Source organism: Acipenser ruthenus, chromosome 32 (genome assembly GCF_902713425.1).
Source record: "Acipenser ruthenus chromosome 32, fAciRut3.2 maternal haplotype, whole genome shotgun sequence".
In the NCBI taxonomy this organism is placed as follows: domain Eukaryota; kingdom Metazoa; phylum Chordata; class Actinopteri; order Acipenseriformes; family Acipenseridae; genus Acipenser; species Acipenser ruthenus.
In genome coordinates this window covers 2934647-2958930 of record NC_081220.1, presented here as the reverse complement: position 1 = coordinate 2958930, position 24284 = coordinate 2934647, and the positions used below count along the sequence as shown (strand labels likewise).

The 24284-nt window shown below is 39.6% G+C and overlaps 1 protein-coding gene and 2 non-coding genes across 3 annotated transcripts; 2 read left to right on the top strand and 1 right to left on the bottom strand.

Annotated features, from left to right (window-relative positions):
• The first annotated feature begins 205 nt into the window (after window positions 1-205).
• trnan-guu (transfer RNA asparagine (anticodon GUU)) lies at window positions 206-279 on the top strand. Its single transcript has one exon. It is a non-coding gene; the product is annotated as a tRNA-Asn (tRNA).
• Window positions 280-413: 134 nt separating this feature from the next.
• Window positions 414-486, bottom strand: trnaf-gaa (transfer RNA phenylalanine (anticodon GAA)). Its single transcript has one exon. It is a non-coding gene; the product is annotated as a tRNA-Phe (tRNA).
• Window positions 487-14548: 14062 nt separating this feature from the next.
• LOC131703174 (uncharacterized) lies at window positions 14549-23145 on the top strand. Its single transcript, XM_059006154.1, has 3 exons — window positions 14549-14596; window positions 20385-20521; window positions 22381-23145. The coding sequence occupies exons 2-3, from the start codon at window positions 20406-20408 to the stop codon at window positions 22802-22804; spliced, it is 540 nt and encodes a 179-aa protein (XP_058862137.1). The 5' UTR covers window positions 14549-14596; window positions 20385-20405; the 3' UTR covers window positions 22805-23145.
• Window positions 23146-24284: the final 1139 nt, after the last annotated feature.

Here is a 24284-nt window from a genome sequence, read left to right as displayed (position 1 = left end):
ATGGCGCACATTGTAAGTGATATTCTGGAAGACGAGACTCCCTTTTCAAAGCGCGTAGAAATATAATTGTGATTACAGACTTTATTGCCCAGTGTTGCTTTCTTCTTAGATGTTTGTCTGTTTCGGCTTTCTGCTCCCTCGATCACGTTGTGCAGCATCTCGCCTTGCTAATCCCTACCGTATGCTTTGGCGGTTTAACAGTGTGGTCTCTGTGGCGCAATCGGTTAGCGCGTTCGGCTGTTAACCGAAAGGTTGGTGGTTCAAGCCCACCCAGGGACGGTGCTTTTTGCATTTCTTAATCACATTAGAAAATGGCACTCTGATAAGTTACTATTTCCCCCAATTACACTGAAGAAGAAATGTGTTCTGTTTTTTAGTTCAAAATAATACAAAACAAAAATATTCTTGCTGTTTACCGAAACCCGGGATCGAACCAGGGACCTTTAGAACTTCAGTCTAACGCTCTCCCAACTGAGCTATTTCGGCTTGACAAGCCTCCAGTTTCGAGATACCATTCTTTTTAAGAACAGTTGTAATATAATTAAGTACATTTCTAAACAGTCCGCTAGTAACATCTATAATCTCAAATCTCTAATTTATTTCAGCTCTTATGAAAGACAAGTATCCTTGCGCATTATATCATCCTAATTGCGAAATGTAATATTAATTAATTGCCTTCAGATAATATTTTAGAAAATCTACTTTGCTAACAGAAGAAAAACAAGCTAGCAGAGGATGGTTTCGATCCATCGACCTCTGGGTTATGGGTCCAGCACGCTTCCGCTGCGCCACTCTGCTACAGCTGCCTCATGACTGAATTACCAAACAGAAAAAAAAGACTGAACACATTGTTTTAACCAGACACACGGCAGTGGCCGGGCCGAACCATGGAAACGTCGTAAATCAGAGATGATCCGTTTTCTTTTCTCCCAAATACGGTATGCAAAGTATGCAACTTTTCTGCCCACTTTGATCACAGGCAGTTTTATCCCCCAGTTTCGGCTGCCAATTCCAATATTCTGTCTCTCTAAAGCATCTTAAATCGTGGAAAGCGCTCTTTGTTTAAAATTACACTGAAGACTTATTTTGTTCGACCAGGCTTACAATTAGATATTTTGTTGTTTTTAAGTAGATTTTGTGAAGCGCATATGGGGCGTTATAGAAAATATATCTGATTAATTGATTGATTGATTGAATGTTACCCTGCGTTCGGTCTGGCAGGTTTAATTCTTCAAAAGACAACTCCGAAGGGTCTGATAAATGACACTTTAATTATTTGAGATGATGCATGTAGACAATAATGTAAGAGCACCTCTACTGTCCCGACAAGGTTCCATAGTGTAGTGGTTATCACGTCTGCTTTACACGATCTTACAATTATGTATTTTACAACATTTAAGGAAAAACGAGCAAGCAAAACAGTTTAGATTTTAATATTATGCAGGGTGACTTCAAATACAGAAACCTTGATGCATTTCCCATTTTCAAAAAAATTAATGTGTCATATGCGTAAATAAATAAATAAAATAAACAAACAGTTTCGTTTTGATGTCTGTTTAATGTGTGTGTGTGTGTGTGCGTGCGTGCGTGCGTGCGTGTGTGAATACGAGAGAGAAATGAAACAATGTATTCTTGCTCTAAATGAGTTGCTGCTATAGTAAACTATGTAACAGTGTAATCCCTGAGAAAGAACAGACTAAACCCTTGAAACAATGTATCGAATTGAAGTATTTGGCTGAAACGCTGTAACAAACAGGCAGCAATAGTTTGTGCAATATGAGAATTGAAACAAAATTGTGTTTTAAATAAATTTGACTATTTTACATCCCTGGCATTCTTATTGTGTATTTGTGTTGTACTTGGTCAAGACCTTTTCCTCTGGCCCAAATAAAATAACCTGGTGCTAACCACCTAAAATCTTTAACTTAATCTGAAGGTAGTGCCTTCAGTGGTGTAGACAGCTACCATAAATTATATTTTAAACCCAGTTTAGCCCTCGCTACAGTGTGACCTTTATTGCTAATAAGTAGGGGAATGTTTAGTCACTAATGCTGTATTTACTGTTGAAGTCTAATTGAATACATGGCTTTCAAATGTGGAGCCATGCACAAAACCTGTGATTTTTAATCAATTTGCATGGCTTTTCAGTATTAGAAGGCTATATAGATTAGAACCCCTGGGAGTTATTTTTGAGTTTTAGGGTTTCTTATTAATCCTTCGAGATTTCAACGTTTATTTCTGGTTGTTTAGCCTGCTGTTTAAAAAGGTTATTTTGATACTATTTGGAACCCCTGAAATATGGTTTCTTGGAATACTTTTTCAAGAGTGTAAGATTTTTAAACCTCACGAATGTTTTAGAACATTCCCGGAAGGTGTTAGTAATAAATCAGACACTTGATGCAAGTGTAGCCCATCAATCAACAAAACCTTTATTATTTAACTTCCAGTACAGTACCAAACAATATTAGGCCATAGCAGTCAAAATGAATAGTTATTACCCATTCTCAATGGGAAGTTGGGCGGGGTCTGGAGTCTCTGCGTCAAGCAGTTATGTGTCCTAATTATTCATTATTATTAATTCATCATTTTAGAAAACGCTTCTATTCAAAGCAACTTCCAGAGACTATGGGTGCACTATGCATCACAGTCACCTCCAATAGGACCTCGGTTTTACATCTCAAGGGCGGGGCACAAGGAGATTAAGTGATGTGCTCTGGGTCACACACAGTGTGAGTTGGGATTTGAACCGGGAACCACCTGGTATGAAGCCTTTGTCTTTAACCACTGGGCCATCTTACCCAAGCTTCATCGAAGATCTAGCTAATTCACATTTTCTCGACACTCGCTCTTATGTCATTCTTAGCCGAGTGCATGACAATTCGTCTAATAATTACACTGTAGCCTATAATATTCTGTGCACAGAGGGAGCGCATTTACTAATGAAACAGGAGGAGCGAGGAGGAGGCGTTTTGGGCAGGGTGTGTTGGGAGCTATTGTTGGAGGGAGGGAGCAATTACTGAATGGCTGGATATTGTGAGCACGGGTGTGGAGTGTGATTGTGGGGTTATCTGGGCTTTGTCGTGGCCGCCGGGGTTTACAGATAACTTCAGTCTTTTATTTGCTCGGAGTTCCCGTTACCTTTTTCTTATTAATTTAATAAACACTGGCTTGAGATGTGTTGTAAAACCTACCCAAAGGGGTTGTATCTTACATTAAAGGCTATTGAAACCCCAATCTCATCATGCCCAACAGATACCACGTTAAAAATAAGATCCAGTTTAACAATCCGACCAACATCTCACTCGTTTTACATTGCAATCTTAATAGCACACATTTACTAATGTCGCTTTTGCATCTCACTCTAAAAACAGTCTCATCAACAACACTAGCGTGTTAAAGTGAACAATCAACAATTTCTATGTGGTTACACAGTCGACATCTTAAAAGTACACACACATTTTTCTTATATTATGACTCTTAAAATATGTACATCTAGTAATATGGATGAATTCTCTCTATTATTGATGCATGGACCAAGAAGAAGCGCATGGGAACCCAGGAGCAAGCTGATGTTCTCTAACCCCTATATTCTCATCATTCAGTTTACAACAACATCCAGTGTATGGAATGGGCAGTTAAAGGTCGGTTCGGTGTGTTTTATCAATAGTGTTATGATGCCCTCACTTAGTTGTATTGTGTGTATCATTTTCATACTCTGTGCAGCTTCGGAACCCGTGTTCCAGCCGGTTTTATCTATACAGCTGTTTATTGCACTGAATGGGCAGTTAAAGGTCGGTTCGGTGGGTTTTTTCAATAGTGTTATGATGCCCTCACTTAGTTGTATTGTGTGTATCATTTTTGTCGTCTTTGCACCTTCGGTACCCAGTGTTCTGGGAGCTTTATGGTGATAAAAAGAGGGTTCTGGCCCGGAACTGGTTAATGACAGCGCGTTATTAATCGGTTCTGATTGTTAAAATATTCTCCTCACATGTCTAACTTTTTATGCTGTTTTTTTTAAGCAAATGAATTCATTAAAGTACCGTACCGGGCCGTTCCGTCTCGTTCAGGCTTTTACTCCATCCCCTTGATTCCTCCGCCATGTTGGTTGTGATGAACAGTGACAGATCGACAGTGCCGATAATTAACTAACTAGGCTGCCTGCGCTACACATTTGCAGGGTTTTTTTTGAGCGTGAAATCAGTATCAAAAAGATTTGTAACCGTAGACCAAGTTTCGTGCGTGCGCAGAAAAAACAAACCTGTAAATGTGAAAAGGGACTCGAGCGCGCGCAGAACAGAACCGTACGTGTAAATAAGAACCGTAAGTGAAAAAAAATGAGGTTGTATTTTTTTTCAATTTACAATTACAAACTGCGTTTCTGCGCGCTCGTATTTTTGAGAGCAATTCCACTCTCAAAAGTGGCGAGCGAGCAGAAAACAGATTTGTAAGCGTAGACTGAGTTTCTTAAGTGTAAATTAGAACCGTAATTGTATTGTTTTCCCATTTTACAGTTACAAACTGCGTTTCTATCCACACGGATTTTGATAGCTATTTCACGCCATATGTCCCCCTGTACTAAAGTATACTGCACTTAATCCAATAAGAGAACGCTTTCAAGCACCCCGTGTCTTATGCAACCGAGAGGCAAAGCCCATGGAGGAAGCGCCACCATTAGAATTGCACCTGCAGAGGGCGATATATTGCTTGCAATCTCTATTTTTGTACTCAATCACACACATACACACAGAGACTTACACTTGTATTATTAATTGTACTATATGTTTTGTGGTCAATTATATATATATATAAAAATGGGGAGGCGCTGCCTCCCTAGCCTCCCCTGAGAAACCACCTCTATATGCGCGTGTGTGTGTATATATATATATATATATATATATATATATATATATATATATATATATATATATATATATATATATATATATATATATATATATATATATATATATCCTTTTCATTCAGGAAATACAGCATATAGGGGATCAGGTGATGCTGCGTATACTACCCTGGCTTAGAAACCCTACCCGTCCGGATGGCTGACAGCTGCTGAGGAAGCATTCAACACCACGCTTGGGCAAATACGGGTAGTGGGCACTTGACAGGGAGGTGGCGGATACTGATGAAACAGACTGAAATGCAGCATTAGTTCGTTCACAAAATTGGCACTGCCTGCTGTGACAGACGGGGAAGGTTACCAGTGTTGCCAAGTCTCACGAGAAAAAAAGCGACACTGCCTTTCAAAACAAGCCCAAAACAAGCGACCCGTGTTAGAGTATGGGTGTTTATGCAAGTTCCAACCAGCGACTCTCAAAAACAAGCCCAATTCTGCTTATTATAAGCGGACTTGGTAACTGTGAAGGTCACCTCAGCCACCAGTTTCAATTGGACAGCAGTGATCTGAGGAGGCTCGTGCTGTCAGAGATTCTCTACTTTTTTAAGTTGTGTTTGATTTACTGTCAGTGTTAAATATTAATGATGCAAACAAATTAAACACAATCAATACGTTCATTTACAATTTTACTTGCTGGATGTTGTTGCGCTGTTTTGGGCGATCGAGCAGGCTCATGTTCACAAACTACATTTACTAACGTGGAGTGCAGACACGCGTTGTCTTTAGACATAGCTGCGATCAAAAAGAAAAAAGGACGGGAATTAATTCAGTTAGACATTTAAGCAGCAAGGGTATTCTCAAACAGCTGCATTAATACTATAACAAGGGCATAACGCAGTTCATGGTAAGTGTTTTTATACAGAACTGTAAACCCACAAGAGATATACAACATGACCAGACACAGCGAAACACAATCATAATAATTAAAAAAAAAACACCCGCATTATCATTAAGGTGAACTACACCATGCTAACTGTCTGAATAAGAAGCTGGCCGAATAAGAAGCTGGTCGAATAAGAAGCTGTCCGAATAAGAAGCTGTCCGAATAAGAAGCTGTCCGAATACGAAGCTGTCCGAATAAGAAGATGGCCGAATAAGAAGATGGCCGAATACGAAGCCAACCTCAGCAGCAGGAAACTACCCAAGCAAATATGTAGCGTCATACACCATGCCAAGACAAAAAAAATACTTTTGGTACGAACCATTCACATTCACATCTACTATGAGAAAGAGCAAAACTGAACCTCTAGTGTAACAGTAACGAACTTTTGACCTCCTCTCCCATATTTGTAAATAACAAAATATAAAAACACAACCACAATGTCATAATAAATACAATAAATACATTAAAATACATTAAAATAATTATATTAGTCAACTGCTATCTAGTGTCTACAAAAACAATGCCTGTAAGAACCCTATTTAACTAAACACCTACTTAAAACAGTACAAACTTTTTTATTATTATTCATTTATTTTATTTTATTTATGTATTTATTTTGCATATTGATAACTGGGTAAATCTTTAGTGGTTTTGCAAAGAGGGGGTGATAACCTATCTAGGGATACCTCAATATTTAGTGAGTAACGCATCTAATGGGGTAAATGGGGCATCAAAAGACGTGTCCCCATGCATTCTGTATTGGTTATAAGGGATTATATTTTGAGGTGCTGCTGCCCGTGGGGTATGTTTTTCTCCTTAAAATCTTAAGTGTTTTTGCAAAGAGGGGGTGATAACCTATCTAGGGAAACTTCGATATTTTGTAAGCTAAGCGCCTAAGGGGGTACAAGGGCAAAACCAGCGTGTAATATATGGGGTACCACTATGCTGCTGATACAGATTTTTTATTAATATTTTTGAAAGAGGGAGCGATTATTTGTTAAGTGGTACCATACCAATATATTTATTGAGCAAGCTGTGTAAGTGAGTTAATCACACAGAAAACGGACACGCTGCTTTGTCAACTACACCACGAATAAGGAACCGGGAAGAAGGAACCAACATCCAGGTGGTCAAGATTTGTTGTTCAGCGACTAGCTTGTTTCTGCTGCTGAGTAATTTTAGTCTCAGATCTGTTTTTCGGCTCTCTCACATTCAAAGTAAATATACATGAAGCTACACCTGACCAATACCACGTGTTTGTATTACTTCCATTTGAGATGAGCAGTTTGGTTGACACACACGTCAAATGTTTCATATGCATGTTAAGCTACGTGCACAAAATGTCTCTTGGTGTGTCTGAACATAAAAACAGCTAACCACTAAAACTAAACTACGTGCAAAAACAAAGCCATTGGCTTTCATAAGCAAAACACAACTTGAAAAGCAGCTACTCAGTATTCATCTTTGTATAAAATATTTACAGCCGAATTTTCAGAAGGGGCACGGGGAAAAACAGGTTGCACAACACCTTTGCGACACCAGAAAGGTGTCAAACTGGATTTTCAAAAGTCCTAAAAGTTAGTGGAGCAATGGAATTTTAAACTTTGCGCTTTTTGAAAATACACTTGCATTACAGCTTGTTAAGCAATTTAAATTGTTAATTGGTTCTATTTTGCAAATAACGCCTTATTTTCAAAAGGTGCAACACACTGACATGCCCACTAAGTACACCGAAATACAGTCGCTAATTAAGACATGACCCCATGTTGCATTATGCCCAGATTCGTATAATGAACCTGCATTCCGAAACAGAAAGCACTATCATTCCATAAATATGCAGGTCGCATGTGATGCTCATTGTATCATCAACGATGTAGTTGCCAAGTACCCTGGCGGATGCCATGATTCATTCATTCTACAGAGCAGTGCTTCATTTAGAACATGTGAACAGGAGCTTTTCAGAGGAGGCTGGCTTTTAGATAAGTTGTATTTGTCAGGGTGTCCTCTGAATAACATATTGCACTTGAAGTTGTTTTAATATCTTACTAAAAGTGTGTTTGAAGGTGACGGCGCATACCCACTAAAACCATGGCTGCCAATCCAAATTTTAAATCCAGACACAGAAGCAGAAACAAAATACAACAGTGCTCACATTTGTAATCAAAACACCATTGAGAGGTGTTTTGGGATTCTGAAAAATAGACTTAGATGTATACATAAATCTACTGGTGAGCTACATTATAACCCTGCTAAGATATGCAAGATCATTGTGGTGTGTTGCATGCTGCACAATATTGCCACTCAGCATGATCTGGAGCTTGCTCTGGATCACGGAGAGGAAATGTTACCAGGGGACATAGATGACAATGATGAAACCCTACACAACCCTGTGCCACAGGCAAGGCAGATATGCCAAGAGAACATCCATGAATCCTTCAGTAAGTAGTAAGTATGATCAATTTCCTTAGTTATGTATGCATAAATACAATGATTTATATATAATCAGTTCTAACAATTAACATATGCCAATGGTTAAAACACAGATATGTAACAAATGTTAGTGTATAACAGTTTTTATTTGGAGTTTTCAGTGACAATACAGAATATTGATTCAATGTATTACAAGCATGTAACATACTGTTCTTCTAACCATTTGGTGGGTTCCCTTTCCCTAGTGGTACTCCGCTGTGTCACAGCAAGTGCCTTGCCTTTGTCTCGGGGACAATCCCGTTTGGATGTAGGAAAAGGCTGGTGTTCGATGGCAGTTCATACAGCAGAGGTCGTGGCAGTGCAGGGCTCTGGTGCAACGGGGGTAGTGCAGGGCTCTGGTGCAACGGGGGCAGTGCAGTGCTCTGGTGCAACGGGGGCACTGCAGGGCTCTGGTGCAACGGGGATAGTACCAGGCTCTGGTGCAGTTTGTGTGTCAGAAATGTTCTCCATTGCCATTACCATACGATCCAGTAATGTACTGTTGTTGCGAAGCTCCTGGATTACACGTTCATTGGCACGCAACCACCTGTCAACCAATATATGGATTTGTTTAATTTTTTCAGCTATGCCACACACTACCCGTACATGTTTTTCGTTTCTGGTACTGATTTTTTAAATTCAAAAGCATGTAAACGGTCCTCTCTGTTGAGGACCCTTGTGCCTAATGAAGGCAGGGCAGGGTCTACCACATTAAGGCAGTAGAACCTGGAGAAGGTATGTGGCGTAGTCCAGCTAGCTGTAGTACAAATATCAGACAGTGAGGCACCTCTGAAGAGGGCCCAAGATGTAGCCAACCGTCTAGTGGTGTGTGCGGTTACCCTACCAGGTGGGGGCAAGCCAGCACCATTATACGCAGTCAAGACTGTGTCCACAATCCAGTGTGACAGATGCTGCTTAGAGAGGGTTGGTTTGCAGTGACACCCTGCTGCTATCCTCCCAAATACGCATGCAGGAGCTGTGCATGGATCTCCTCAGTCAGGCGAAGGCTCTCTTTGGCACCCGGAACCGGGCAGGTTCAGGCTCTGGTCTGGCCCCTGAAAGGTACCGCTGGTTAGCCATAGGGCTATCAGATGAGGTTGTGGGTACGTTGCAGAGCACTAGGGCAGACTCCACTAGGTCTTTGTACACCTATAATTGGAAGTATTTCTAAGTTGCCACGTGTTCCATCAAAACATTACACGCAAAAGACAACATTCCTCCGTTCAGGAGAGCAACCACCAAGAAAAGGTGTTAAAACCAATCCTCGCCCAGGACAACAGGAAGCTGCTAGAGACTGGAAAATGCTGGCAGATGTTGGTCAATGGCTTATTTTTCCACCTGAGATTGCCACCACTAACCTTCGACCAGATATTGTCTTGTGGTCCGGATCAGCACGCCTTGTTCACCTGGTAGAGTTAACAGTGCTATGGGAGGATGATGTAGATGAGGCGTATGAGAGGAAGAAACTGCGGTATGCTCAACTAGCCACTGAAACAGAACAGCGAGGATGGAGAGTCCGGGTTTACCCAATGGAGGTGAGTTGTCGAGGATTTGTGGCACACTCTACAACCCGGTTTCCCAGAGACGTCGGATTCAGTAGCCAAGAGTTGCGTCACACAGTGAAGAACTTATCTGAAGCAGCAGAGAGGAGCAGCAACTGGTTGTGGTTGAGACGGAAAGATTCTGGCTGGGGACCTCAAGCACAATAGAAACAAAGAAACGCTGATGTACGGGTAAGTAAGCTGGGCTGAGTTGAATGGGGGTGATGCTGGGATGCCGTCAAGCCCTCTTGAGGTGTCGTGGGCTAGTCGACGAAACACCGAGGATGGAAGGTGCCCACTTGAAGACCCCAGAGATGTACCCTACATAGCTCAATCCAGACGGTTGTCGTGCTGATGCACTGGGGAGACCGCACTGTGGTTGATCTCCGGAGCCAGCATCGCAGCCGTTGTGTGTACTGATGCGCTAGGGAGGCAAAATAAGCTGATCCCTGGAGCCAGCATTACACTTCAGCCATCAACAACAGACAGAAGGATATCTACATTATCATATGGAAGGAAACGCAAATGGATGGAGACACCTATGGATCACATTAGTTTACTGTAAAGCTACGTCTTAGTTGATGCTTATCTTGGCGAGAGCCGAGTTCAAATCAGCATGAAGTTTTAACATCTACTCTCGTGTAATGGAAATCATTTCTAGGCTTGGTGTCTGGCTATAAGACATGAGCCCATATCTTGCCCTATGCCAGTCATCTTACAGTTTCTGCAAGAACTGCTTAATGCTGGTAGGTCACCTTCCACATTGAAGGTGTATTTAGCGGCTATCTCTGTTAGCCATGCCCCCATAGATTCAGTGTCTCTGAGCGCACAGTTTTAGGCTACCCATTTCCTTAAAGGCACACGGTGATTACGCCCTCCTAGGAGGACTGTCCCCCCCAAATGGATCCTTAATATTGTACTAGAGGCTCTCACGAAGGCCCTTTGAGCCCTTACCCTCCATAGAGCTGAATTACCTGTCTATGAAGAGAGCCTTCCTCACCTCTGCTAAGCGGGTCAGTGAGCTGCAGGCACTGTCTGTGCACAGCTCCTGTATGCATATTTGGGAGGACGGCAGCAGGGTGTCTGTGCACAAACCAGGCTTTCCTCCCCAAGGTGATCACAGCCTTTCACTTTAATCAGTCTGTGGAACTGGAGTCCTTCCATCCACCTCCATTTGCTTCAATGGAGGAAGGGAGATTAAATTTCCTCTGCCCAGTGCAGGCATTGAGATGCTACGTGCAGAGAACAAGAGCTCTGCATCAATCTGACCAGCTCTTCGTCTGTCACGGGACACGGACCCTAGGACAGACCCTCTCAAATCAGTCTGTCACACTGGATTGTGGATACAGTCTCGACTGTGTATAATGGTGCTGGCTTGCCCCCACCTGGGAGGGTAGCCACACACTCCACTAGAGGGTTGGCTACATCTTGGGCCCTCTTCAGAGGTGCCTTCATGTCTGATATTTGTACTGCAGCTAGCTGGGCTACGCCGCATACCTTCTCCAGGTTCTACCGTATTAATGTGGAAGACCCTAACCTGCCTTCATTAGGCACAAGGGTCCTTGAGGGTGGTCAGTCCCTGACCACCTTCCGGCGCCTCCTCATACTCACCTCTTCAGATAGCACCTGTAGAACTCCTCTTTTCCCTCTGGACACTATCACTCTTCCTTAAATGCACTTTACTTGCTCTTATCTGCCCCCTATTTTACTGCATTTAATCCTGTACTTTAGAGTACTGTAATCTGCCACAAGTGTTATTTAATCTTTAGTATTTTGTATTTAATTATATCCTGATGTAACTATCACTGTTATCTTCTCCGTTATTGAATTGTATTTTGTCACACTTGTACTTGCTAGAACCAAATTCATTGTACTTTATCTTGCTCTTAATTGTATTAATACTTCTACTGTGATTCTTGAAATGTACTTTTGTTTACGACTGTAAGTCGCCCTGGATAAGGGTGTCTGCTAAGAAATAAATAATAATAATAATAATAATAATAATAATAATAATAATAATAATAATAATAATAATAATAATATGCTGCCGTTCCTTCTCCCTCACGACGGCTCTGGTATACATTATCACATACGTAATGTCTTGGTGGTCGTCTTCGAATTGAAAGTGAACGTTAGGTTACTTACTGTAACCCTGGTTCCCTGAAAGAGAAGACGACCACCAACCGCGAGCTCGCATAGGTCGCCCTCACGAGTTCGATGGAAAAAGAGAAATGGCTTCCTTTGGGTGAGAGTTTTATCCCCTCGGTGTGCAGGACCGAGTGAATCATCCCAGGATGGGGCCTATCGGCAGCTGTGTTATAGAGAGCTCAGCGATACCTACCCAATGGGCAGGGATATCCCATACGTAATGTCATTGGTGGTCGAATTATTTTTCAGGGAACCAGGGTTATGGAAGTACCTAACATTTTTAGCATTAAAATACATTTTTAATGGTGTTGCTATACACTATTTTATTTATCCCCGGCCAAAAACAAACCACTCATCTCTGCTCTTAGCTAACATATAACCGGACACATTTTCAAGTGCTTGTAAACCCCATCACCCTGTAAACCCTGCCTGCGAGGCAGTACAAAACATATAATACCTGCCCAAGCATACAGGATTACTTCATGAATCGATGAAGTCACTCACTCGATCTTTATTGGATTATAATTGTTTGCAGTTTTGGATAATCCTTCAGTCAAATGTATTGTAATAATAATAATGCACTCTCCACTGGTACGGGTCCGCTGACTTGTTAATGGTATGACTTTCATTTATTTATAATTATAAACATTAGAAGGAAATAATATGATCTTAACGTTGCATAACGTCACATAAATCGAACACTGTTTCTAGTACCTAAGATTATTAAATATTTCACACAGTATTTAATATTAATACACATTTCACAAAACGGTAAGTACATGAGGACATTTAGAAAATATATCGTAGGTATTATAGGTGTAGTTTAGCGGGCCAGGAAAAATCAGGCTTCAGCCGTTCAGATCTGAGAATGTTGATGCATTTTCAAACCAGTAGTTCCTAACTGTGAATTCTGACCGCTCCGCCCCGAAGCATGGGATAAAGCATAAATAAGTTTGTTTCTGTATTTTAAAGTGTGTGCTAAAAGAATAGAAAATACATTTGAAAAGTGAAAGTGAAAGTTTGCTACTTTTAAAGGGAACGTTACATTCAGTTAAATGTTCAGCACAATTTGTACAATTGAGATATCTACAATAAATACAAAATAAGTCATATTGGATATGGGAGTTTCTTCAAGACATGGTCTTTTCTTAATGAAATGTCGTAAAACACTACAGTTGTACAATGAACTTCGTCTGGGTGTCTTGAAATTGACACTTTCATGTCTCAAGGCATCTTAAGACATAGGTGATGTCTCGGTATGTTTGTGTTTTAAGCAATATATCCCATCATTCTCTATTTGTGTTTACCATCCGTTGAAGAAAGTACTTTATTTATTTTAGGCGATAGAATTTTTCTAACAACTACCGCACATATATAATGTTAGAGGCACACTGTGAAATGAGACTTTCGCGAAATGTCTAAAACTTTCAGGCATTTCGCGAAATGACTGATTTTAGGAGCATCCCATTACACAATTTGTCTTTTTTCGAAATGCCTGAAACTGCCTCCGACAGTTCATACAATTAGTATATAAAGGATCAGAGGTGCAGATTTGGAGCTGGATTCCTAGCGCCAGGGTACCTCATATAGTGCAAGGAACATTACATTGTGGAGCCAGTAGACATGTTTCTATTATTATTATTATTATTATTATTATTATTATTATTATTATTATTATTATTATTATTATTATGTATTTGTTAGCAACCATAGATGATGATAGCGTCTCCTTGGATCTGGACGACTCATATACACAGGAGAGAACGTGTGTGTCGTGTGAGAAGTTGTGAAGGTGGCTTGATTTGGGCGGTATTTAATAATTTAGCACCAGTAGGCTCTCTGGTGCTAACATTTTAGAAAAGTTTAGCAGCAATTTTCAAAACGATTTGCACCCCTGTTAAGGATTCTGTGTTCAGGATCAAAGGTTCCAGTGTCATCTTGCACACATGAATGTGCATCAGGGCAGGAAGGCGTGAGGCTGATTAAAATGTTGACATCTGGAAACCCACGCTGACAAGCAGCACTGCTTAATGACCATGTCAGAGACAACAACAATAGACTGCATTGCTGGTTATTACAATGTGTAACAAATCATCTCGCATTCTGGGTTTATTTCAATAGCCTACCAGCCCTGGGGATTCAAAAGCAAAACACAAAACACTTCTTCACTTTGTTAGTGTCGTTGAACACGCTAGCATTATGGCACAACAGTATTTATAGAAGGATATAACTGAGGGGATATATATATCGCGATATATATATATATATATATATATATATATATATATATATATATATATATATATATATATATATATATATATATATATATATATCTCGAGGTTCCTGCTGTCATTGGTTGTTTCAAGTATCCATTAAATGAACATGATTGATGTCATGATTATGAACTGGAGTGATTCCACCTATCATGCTCCATTTGTCATTTGTTTTTTAAAACCTTGAAGCAGCCAATGATAGCGCTAGCAGGGAGGGACTTTTTATTGAATTGGAACCCCCCGGCTTTAAGTGAAATATGGGGACTGGTATTCAATTAATTGAATTCTGGTCAGCGATAAGTTGTTCAGTTACTTGGAGATCGTTGACAGATCCCGGAGACCTTGAGACTCAATAGAAAACCAGGAGGTCAGGCAGGTATGGGTGACAGCTAGGTAATATTCTTGACCTTGTAAGCGTGAGCACCCTCGCTGCTTGCATGAAAAAATGCTTTCCTGTTAAATTGTGTTAATGGTATGCATGTGCGTGTGCTTTTTATTTTTCGTGCTGAGAGAATGCTACTCTAACTAAACCGACATCCAGCTGAGGAGCGTCTTGTGAGCTGCAGCACCGCACCCGAGGCGTTGCTGTTTGGTTCCCGTTAGTGGTAAGCCCTGTCTTGCGAGGCGAGTATTTCATGTGTGCGTATTCTTTATTTATGGTATTGCTCGCTCTTCGCTCTGCGGAGTGCTTATTAGTAACTGCTCGTTTTGCATTGCACTGTACTGTATATTTGGCTGGAAGTTGTTTTGGTTTGTATAGTAGATGGTCTTTAAACTATCACCCCCTTGGTATATTACGTGCCGTGTATTTGAAACTGTGATCTATTCAGACGTTGTGCATTTACTGTGGATAATGTGCAATATGTTTTAGAACAGATATTCAATTCTAAAGATACGTTTTTGTAGATTAAATGCTATTTTTAAACTAGTGGGTTTGCTTTAATATATATATATATTTTAGAATACACGCTATTACATATAAAACTGATTTATACTTTAACATAACTGTTCGTAAAGGATTGGAGATTCTGTGCTATAATATCTGGTGGATTGCACGTTTGAATATTGCTTTGTCTTGTGTTGGATTGTTCTGTTTGATTTAATTTGGATTTGTGCTCCACGTTGTATTGGGTTTCACATTTATTAATGGTTTGTGTGGATTTATTTCTGTTAGCTGCATTCAGAATTTTCTCCACTTTTGTATAATTGTTTAGCTGAGTGTAATACAATACTGATATAGATTGACTTTATATGGAACATTTGAAATCCATTAAAAACTTTCTGTTAACTGGCTATTTGTTAGCTATTGCTGAATATTGCACAGTTATATTGCGGTATTTAAGTGTTTCCTTTAAAATAAATAAATTGTTTTGACAATTCAATTTTTGCATGGTGCGCTGTATACGGTTGCTTACCCAATTAAAGAATCTTAGCAGTGGGAACTCCAAAGTAAATTCAAAGGTACACCAGAGGACCTTGCCCTCTTTAAACACAAGGTGACGTAGCCGGTTTGGGGTCATAGCACCATCGGAATAATTTTACCACTTGAAGCTGTATAAGCACCTGTTACAGCTTTGGTTTATATATATATATATATATATATATATATATATATATATATATATATATATATATATATATACACACACTGAATATCAAAATAAACTGTCACTATTATAACACATTTATTGTTGAAAAAATAAGGTATATTAATGATGGACATCAAGAAAATGTGTTTGGTTTCTTTTTAATCACTTGATCATTCATCCTTGACCATGATACGCTTGAGTGACTATGACTGAAGCAGATGCACTTAATCACCTAATTAGTGAGACAGTTGATTGGACACTGGATATGGAGTGATTTCAGCTGTTGAATTGCAAGCTTGAATAAAAGCAAAAAAGAAAATCACTGAAAAAACCAAACAATATGCCACGTCTGTCAAAGAGCAGCGCCTTCGTGCAATCGGCATGTTGGAGGCTGAGCTTGGGCAGTGTACTGTATCCTTGTGATCGCGTGTATTACTTTTGCACCATGCTTGAATGGGTTAACAGTATTCACTCCCATCTAATAGGTCAAAGAGCATCCCACGCTCGCAGTGTTGTGTGTGAAGTTGCCGTTAAGATTGTGTATCCTGGCCCCTAGCTATATAAATATGGCTTAAAAAAATAACTTTCTGGGGTTCCGTGAACAGGATGGCTTTAGGGGTGACATCAGACCAGAAAGCATAAACCAAAACAAGGAATGGCACGAGAAACTGAGGCGCAATGGAGCTCATTGCTTTATTAAATAATAGAAAATAAAAGATTTAAACAAACACAAAACTACACAAACTAAAAGGCTCGTTGCCCAAACAAACAATGGCTGGGTTTACATGCACGTGAAAATCGACTGTGTGATGTCATGACTGTAGTCACACGAATACATCGTGAAACAGCAAAAGTACCTCCGTTTGGCAGCGCGACTTTAAGGGCAGGGTCAATCGCTTTCTCACGATAAAATTAGCTGTAAAAAACATGTAAACCAGAGCAGGAATCGTGCTCGTGTCTCACGAGGTTTCAGCAGTCAAGATCCCGTTTAACTAGCGGAATGTCACGTTATTCCTCAGCAAAGCCGTACCAAACCACACACAGACACAAACACAGAGACAAGAAAGAACACAAAAGACGCTACAAATGTAAAACTCTCGTATAGCATAATATTAATATTTGGATAAATGCATGTTAAGCACAACTAACCAAACTTTTAGCCTCATTTAGTACTAGTAGTCGTCGTATTTTCTTTCTATAATTTTTTTTTTAAGATGTCCCAGGAACAACAGAGCTCCACCTCTTCTTCCACCGCACAGAACTGGAATGAATTGTTAGCATCAATTGGCATATTGTGCAATAAGTAATGGATATAGTAACAAACAACATAAATGAACCACATCGCTTTAAATAAAGACTTTTGTTTGCAGATCAGCAGTCACTGGCTTCTCGGAGCAGAGGCAGGGTATAGGGACTGGCAGATGTGTACAGGAACATAAGGATGCTCAGCCTGGTACCCCGCCTATAGAACTGTCAGTGCATGAAGCCGCTCAGGAACCTCATATGTATTTTTCATATCCCCCTGTTCTCAATCTTATATTCATATAGCCCTAAGTCTCATACCGTTTTGTATTTTATTGTAGTGTAACCCCCCCGTTCCCACAAGTTCCACATGCATTTATAAACTACTTTAATTAAATAAAACTTTCTGAAGTTACGCATACCTATTTAATTAGTAAAACTTGTACTTGGTATAAGTTTTATTTTATATACTTTTGTGTGTGTGTCTGTTGGAAAGGTAACGAGATACTAACAAGAAATGAGTGATAATTCGGAATGTACACGACAACAAGATAATTCTTTTCTCTTTATTTATTTATTTTTTAAAATAGGCATGGCACTTGTGACAGAGATCAAATGATTCTTGGTGTTAGATCTCCCTCCCGACTTGTGAGGGCATATAAAATGAACAGAGTACCCTTAACTTTGTCACGACAATTTATTTCTTAGGGTAGGTGGATGTCGGCCATTTAGGAAGGGGATGGAGCTACGGTACCCAAACTCAATGACTCCGACACGAAACGGCTTGGCATCCGAGGATTGTAGGAGCGGATGTGCTCGTTAACCTAGGGGTCATGAGCGAGGGTATAAATAGGGGGGCGTAGTGAAAGTGATCTGTTCCATGGTAAATGGTTAGTGTTTTAAACCTACAAGGAATCTGTGTTGCAGTATCGTGAACCGTGAGTTTTCTCTTGTGTTTGTGAACTGTCGTATGTTTTTTTTTTTTTTTTTTTTTTTTTTTACTAGACTACCAGTAGCACGATCCGGAGCTGTAGCGAAAGCCAGCATAAACCCGGACATCACTCTCACTCCTGCCTTTCACGGAGAACAGTAATATACCACTTGCACTTATTCACTGTCACTAGGAACTGTGTTTGTGTGTTGTGTTTAGTGTTGGTGTGTAAAACTGGACTTTTGGTTACGGGTCAAATCCGGGGACTTACAAATACCGAGCGATACACGCCGCTGTTATTTATGTCACAGAGGACAATTAAGTCAAAGGCAAGTATAGTTATTTTAATTACTAAATATAACCAAACTACGCCACCTGGTGGAATATATGGGCACCAGGTCCTGAATTATGAATATACTTTCGTAATTAGATCTAATATTTAATAAACTTTCATCCAAATCCTTCTTTGCAGCTTTTTTTTTTATCCCAGGATCACAACACACTCCACACAAGATACAATAATAAAATAAAGCTTTATTTAGTACACAAAAAAATATTTAAAATATAAAAACTTCAGTCACAACATACAGTATTATTCCTTATTCTTGCTCATCTGGTAAACACAAGATAGCATACTTAGTACACACATTTAAAATAAATCATTCAATAACGAGGGTATAGCAACTAAAAAAATAAGATCAATATTTGGCATAACAATTGAATAAAGTCCACTAAATCGTGGTGCAACTACTAGTCCACCGCGACCAGCTAGAAATCTTGGTATGCAAGAGAAAACAAAACAAGAAAAATCAATCTCAGTCTCACTAATCCCTGTCCCGGTTCCGTTGATAGCTGAGAAAAGATCCAACTCGTTACACCCGTGCCTACAGAGGGTTCTAGAAAGAATAGTCCATGTTCAGCGCAGCTCACTCTAGCCTCCAGGAACGCGCACAGATTCTCCCGTACAGCAATAAGTTCCAGCTGGCAGCAACGTTGATCCAGGCACACACTAACCCCAGAACATCAGTCTTCAGCACAACCTGTTATAAACATAGATTTCAGTCCCTACACAGATTTACTGCAGTCAACTTCACTCAATTGATCTATCAAAAACAAAAAGAAAAAGAACAGTCTTGGCTTATGTGGCAGCAGTGTGGAGTAGTGGTTAGGGCTCTGGACTCTTGACCGGAGGGTTGTGGGTTCAATCCCCGGTGGGGACACTGCTGCTGTACCCTTGAGCAAGTTACTTTACCTAGATTGCTCCAGTAAAAACCCAACTGTATAAATGGGTAATTGTATGTATAAATAATGTGGTATCTTGTAACAATTGTAAGTCGCCCTGGATAACGGCATCAGCTAAGAAATAAATCAGCTAAGAAATATTCCAAGCAATTCCACCCGGTTTACCAGGGAAGGGGGTAGAACATTCACAGTATTAAAATCACGAGATTAACATCTAGCAGCGTCTTAAGCAGCCAAACATGAGCACCAACACGGCTTTTCATTAGTATTGTACTTCCCTGTGTGCTGCCTGAGTCGAGTCTCTCTCAATCTAAGTACTGTTTCATCCACGAAACGTTGTTCTTTCCTTTCTACAGCTCTGTTCCCAGACTCTTGTCCACCTGCTCCCCTACTTAATCCATCAATATCGGGTTGATCTTGCGGGTCTTTATTCCTCTTCCCTTGTCACGGTTCATTCATTTCTCTCTGTCGTTTGTGAGTCGAAACACTCTTTTTATTGTCTGTGAGGGATAAATTAGGGCAGGTGAAAACACTGGAGATGATTAACTGTGGGAGTCGGGAGTCAGGGATCCCAAACTGGAGTTCAAGCATATTAACAATTCATGAATACAACAAAAACAAACCACGCAGTGATAAAAAAAAGAAACTTCACACACAAGAATTATAACAATAAAAATTAAACGAATTAATAATAACCGTGAATATATTAAAAAGAAATATTTAGTGCACACAATAATAATAACACTTGCTCCACCCCCACCATTTTAACAACTTGGTCATTCATGACATTTACAGGTGTTTGCCATAAGACTCTGGACATTGTTAATTAAATCAATAAACACCCTTCACCTGGAAGTCATTGTCTGTCTGTTTTGTATCCACTGCACCGCACGCACCTGTATCTACTCACCACTTTGCCACACACTGCATGAAGCCCTCCTCCTGATATTCAGAGTTGTTCTTTTCCTATTTAAATATCCCCTCCCCAAAATCACTATGAAGAGAGTAATTTGTGTGTGTCTCTGTCTAATAACATCGTGTAACAATTTTTTTTTTTTTTTTGGTTCCTGGGTAGTAAGTGTTATGGAACAGAAAATGTGTTACATAGTGCAATATATAAGCTAATAAATTTGCATTTGTTTGAATTTTAGCAAGAGTGCTACAGCGTGAAGATGGCAGCTGGATCTAGAGCCTTAACAGCAGAGGAAATCTCCAGAAATATACAGACAAACAGAAATATTACTATTTCAATTGAAAACAACTGTGATTTCTGTCTAACAAACCCAAGGTAAGTGATCATAATCCTACTTTTTGTTGACACCAAAGGCTGTTTGGCAATTTCTTTAATTTCACTGAATTATTTTTATATAAATACAGAATTTTTAAAAAGCTGTTCTGCAGGGAAGCCAAATGGATTTTTTTGTCATTATCAGTACTATAATTACACAGAATAAATAACATTGCCTGCTTTGAAAATGAAAACACTCTATTCTTGTTAATGCATTCATTTGATACACAGAGGGATATATGCATGGATTATTTAGAATTTAACAACTCTTGCTCAGAAGTACACAAACATGATACAAAACCAAACCCTAACAAACCAAAAAAAACAACATTAAACCTATACTATAGCTGCACTGTAAGCTTTTGCTTAAGAAGTTCTGTTAGCAAATTGGATAAACTGAGGGTTCCTCTCTGTTAGAACTTAAGAACATGCACGAGTGAGAGGAAGCTATTCAGCACACACACAGGCGTCCAGTTCCTAGTAGCTGATAGATTTCAAAACTTTGTCGAATTGGGTCTTGAAGGATCCAAGTGATTCAGCATCAACAACATGACCACCGGTACAGGGAACCTGGATTCTGAGCTGCGCTTAAAAGTATTAGTTAGTGTTAACTTTGTCAACTCCTTTTAAGATTTTACAGACTTCTGCCCCTCCTAATTCTTCGTTGTTCCAGGCTAAATAGATTCAGTTCTTTCAGCCTGTTTTCAAGGCTCATTCCTCTAAGCCATGCTGGGATTAGTCTGCTTCTTTTCACTGGACTCTCTCCAGGGCCACAGTGTCCCTCTGGTACTGTGGTGACCACAACTGGTCCTCTAAGTGAAAGCTCACTAGTGCATTATACAACCAAATCATAACCTCCTTTGATTTAGTCGTTAGTCACATTTTGTAAAGCTGTCATCTAAAATAATATCCATGTAGATGAAATCTAAAGACTTCAGCCTTTCGAGTGATGTATTGGATTAGCAAACAACTGAATTTTATAATGATGTGGGAGCACACAAAGTTACACACCTGTATTAATTTCACCTATTGCCAGCATGGTATGAACACAGGTACCATTTTTATAGGACTATTGAAGCACTTTGCATTTGGTTTTACTGAGTTTCATCACAATCAGGCCGATATAGTAGATTTAATTCAATCCTGCTAGATTAGCCAGCTGCAGTTTCATTTTTATTGCATTATTTAAAATAAATATGCTATATATTGAAACACATACATGTGCTGCAACACAAAGACTGGGTTCCCTTAGACATGGCTGTATTGGGCTCTGCATTGCTTCAGTCTCTCAGGCTCCTGATTGATTTGGTAGGATGATATGCAAACTGTGAATCTACAAACCAATCCTGAATCGTTCTGTCCATCTATCCAATAGAATTGTGGATTGCATCTGTCCCCAGGTCCTACAGCACTTCATCAGTCAGTTCTCTATTAAACCTGGAATCGAATGGCACACCAGTATCTATGTTCTGGGCAGGCATTGCTGCAACATACCTTGGAAATGTTACAGTTTTAGCCCAATCTAATCTAATCAGTCATATTTAATACAAGCTCACTCACAGTAACAAGGCAGTTAATGTTTGTAGTCAATGGTACCCATAATATTCCAGCTGCTTTATGCATGGACTACATTGCTTAAATAAAAATAAAGTGCCAGTTATAACAAATTCAAGTTAAAAGCAGCTTGTCCCATTCTTACTGCCCATTCAGAAATGACTGTTACAGAATGTACCTTTGTTAGGAGCTCAGGGTTCCCCAGTAAACAGGGACAGGTACACAGGTACTCTAGCAGTACAGATCTTGGCTTGCTAGATAGTTCCCTCGTATGATCATTGTAATGATGTTATTCTTTTCATCAGGACTTACACTTTCAGTGGATATAATGTAGATCCTCCTCAGCCAACCATCAATGCAAAAACCACGGCCGTCTGTTCCTTCAGCAAAACCAATTATGTAGCACGTGGAACTGTGGGCGTCTTAACCTACGATGTCATCAAGAACAATGATGCTGTCGAATGCATTGCCATGATGTTTTCTGTACCATTTGATTACAATTTGTATAAAAACATGTTCGCTATAGGGTCCTTTAGTGTAGGAACATCCTGTGATAATGCCCTATACATTCGAATGTATCAAGAGTGGGTGGATGGTTTCATCAGAGGACAAGCAACAGATGGGATCATAAAGTTTACTGGGAAAGCTATTGAAATAAAAGCCACAATGTCTCCCGCAGGCAGGTCAATAATGAAAGTTGAAGTGTGGAACAAACCTTTATGTGCTTGAGACATACTGTGCTTGCTTTTCATTGACGGCCTGATATTTGCATGCATGAAATCATTCTACTCAGCTATTGTGAAACAGTCATATAGATGCAGTATACTTTTTATACTGTATAAAAGCATTTATCAACATGTATAACAAACTATGGATTGTGTTGCAGCTGTTGATATAAATGAACACTGTACTGTATGGACACTTCTAGCCTGTCATCTTCTGGAGTGTTTGAAGCGAGATAGTATGTTTTTTTTCTCTGTCCAATCTCAATTAGCAAACTCAATAAAAGGTATTTTTCTTCCAAAGAGATGAAGCTTAAACTGACTGAAACACTTGAACAATGTATATGAATTTGCTAACCCTATTTCCATGAACAGTTCTTACCTATTAAACTTGCATTAATAAAGTGATTTGTTTGTTTCATTGTTTCATTGCATACAGCTGGAGGGGTAGGGAATTACCTTTGGAAAAGTATAAGTGAAATGTATAGAAATCAACATGTTTGCAGTTCAAATCTATGGAAGGGATTTAAAGTTTGATATTGAGTACTTTGTTACTAAGTAATAAGGGGAAGTCCAGTTCTGCAAAATGAAAGCAGGTTGCTTGGCAATGGCTGCCTCGGCTGAGTGTATGAAATGCATGCGATAAAAGGTGTGAGAAACGTAGGTGAAAAAAGCAAGCTGGAGTCAAGAAGGAAAGTACAGGAGTGACCAGAATACTGCAGTCAACTAATCAGTAAGAGAAACAGGTTAAAAAGCACGCAGGCTGTGTGATAGCTGGGTATACATCATTATTATTATTATTATTATTATAAGGTGACTTGCAGGTGTTACAGGGCAGTAATGTACTCAGGCCAGGCAAAAGAAAGTACATGCAACACAAAATGATGAGAATTATACAACTGCTGAAAGTATGTCACTTTTGCATTCAATGCCACTTCTTGCATTCATTTTAATTCATTGACAGAATGACTGGTTGAATAATTCAACAAGATATAAAGAGCCATGGGAACATTACAATTGAAATCAGAGGTGATCTGAACTGCCCACCAGAAACTTAAAAACTCGGCACATATACTGTATTTTTTTCTTCTTCTAAACTCAGTGACTTAGGCTGGCGGCTCTCATGCTGCTGAAGTATAAATTTGATAAATTACAGGAATTTTAAATATTTTATTTATTCAGCCGATAATCACGATTATCGTAATACTTTACAGACGATAATCGACAGCTGAATATGTTATTATCGTCCAACCCTACTCTACAGTCATGACTGTGTGACGTTGTCACGTGAATACATCATGAAACAGCAAAAGGGCGTCCTTGTGGCAGCTTGACTTTAAGGGCAGGGTCAATCGCTTTCTGTAAAAACCCATGTAAACCAGAGCAGGAAGCGTGCTTGAGGCTCACGAGGTTTCAGCAGTCAAGATCCCGTTCTTCAGACTTAATATCACGGAATCTCCAGCAGAAAGACCGTACAAAACACACAC

Bases quoted from the DNA above. Each gene is read 5' to 3' on its own strand.
- LOC131703174 (XM_059006154.1), top strand. From the start codon at position 20,406: ATGGCAGCTGGATCTAGAGCCTTAACAGCAGAGGAAATCTCCAGAAAT. The intron at 20,522-22,380 runs GTAAGTGATCAT...TCTTTTCATCAG, and splicing joins TTCTGTCTAACAAACCCAAG to GACTTACACTTTCAGTGGAT.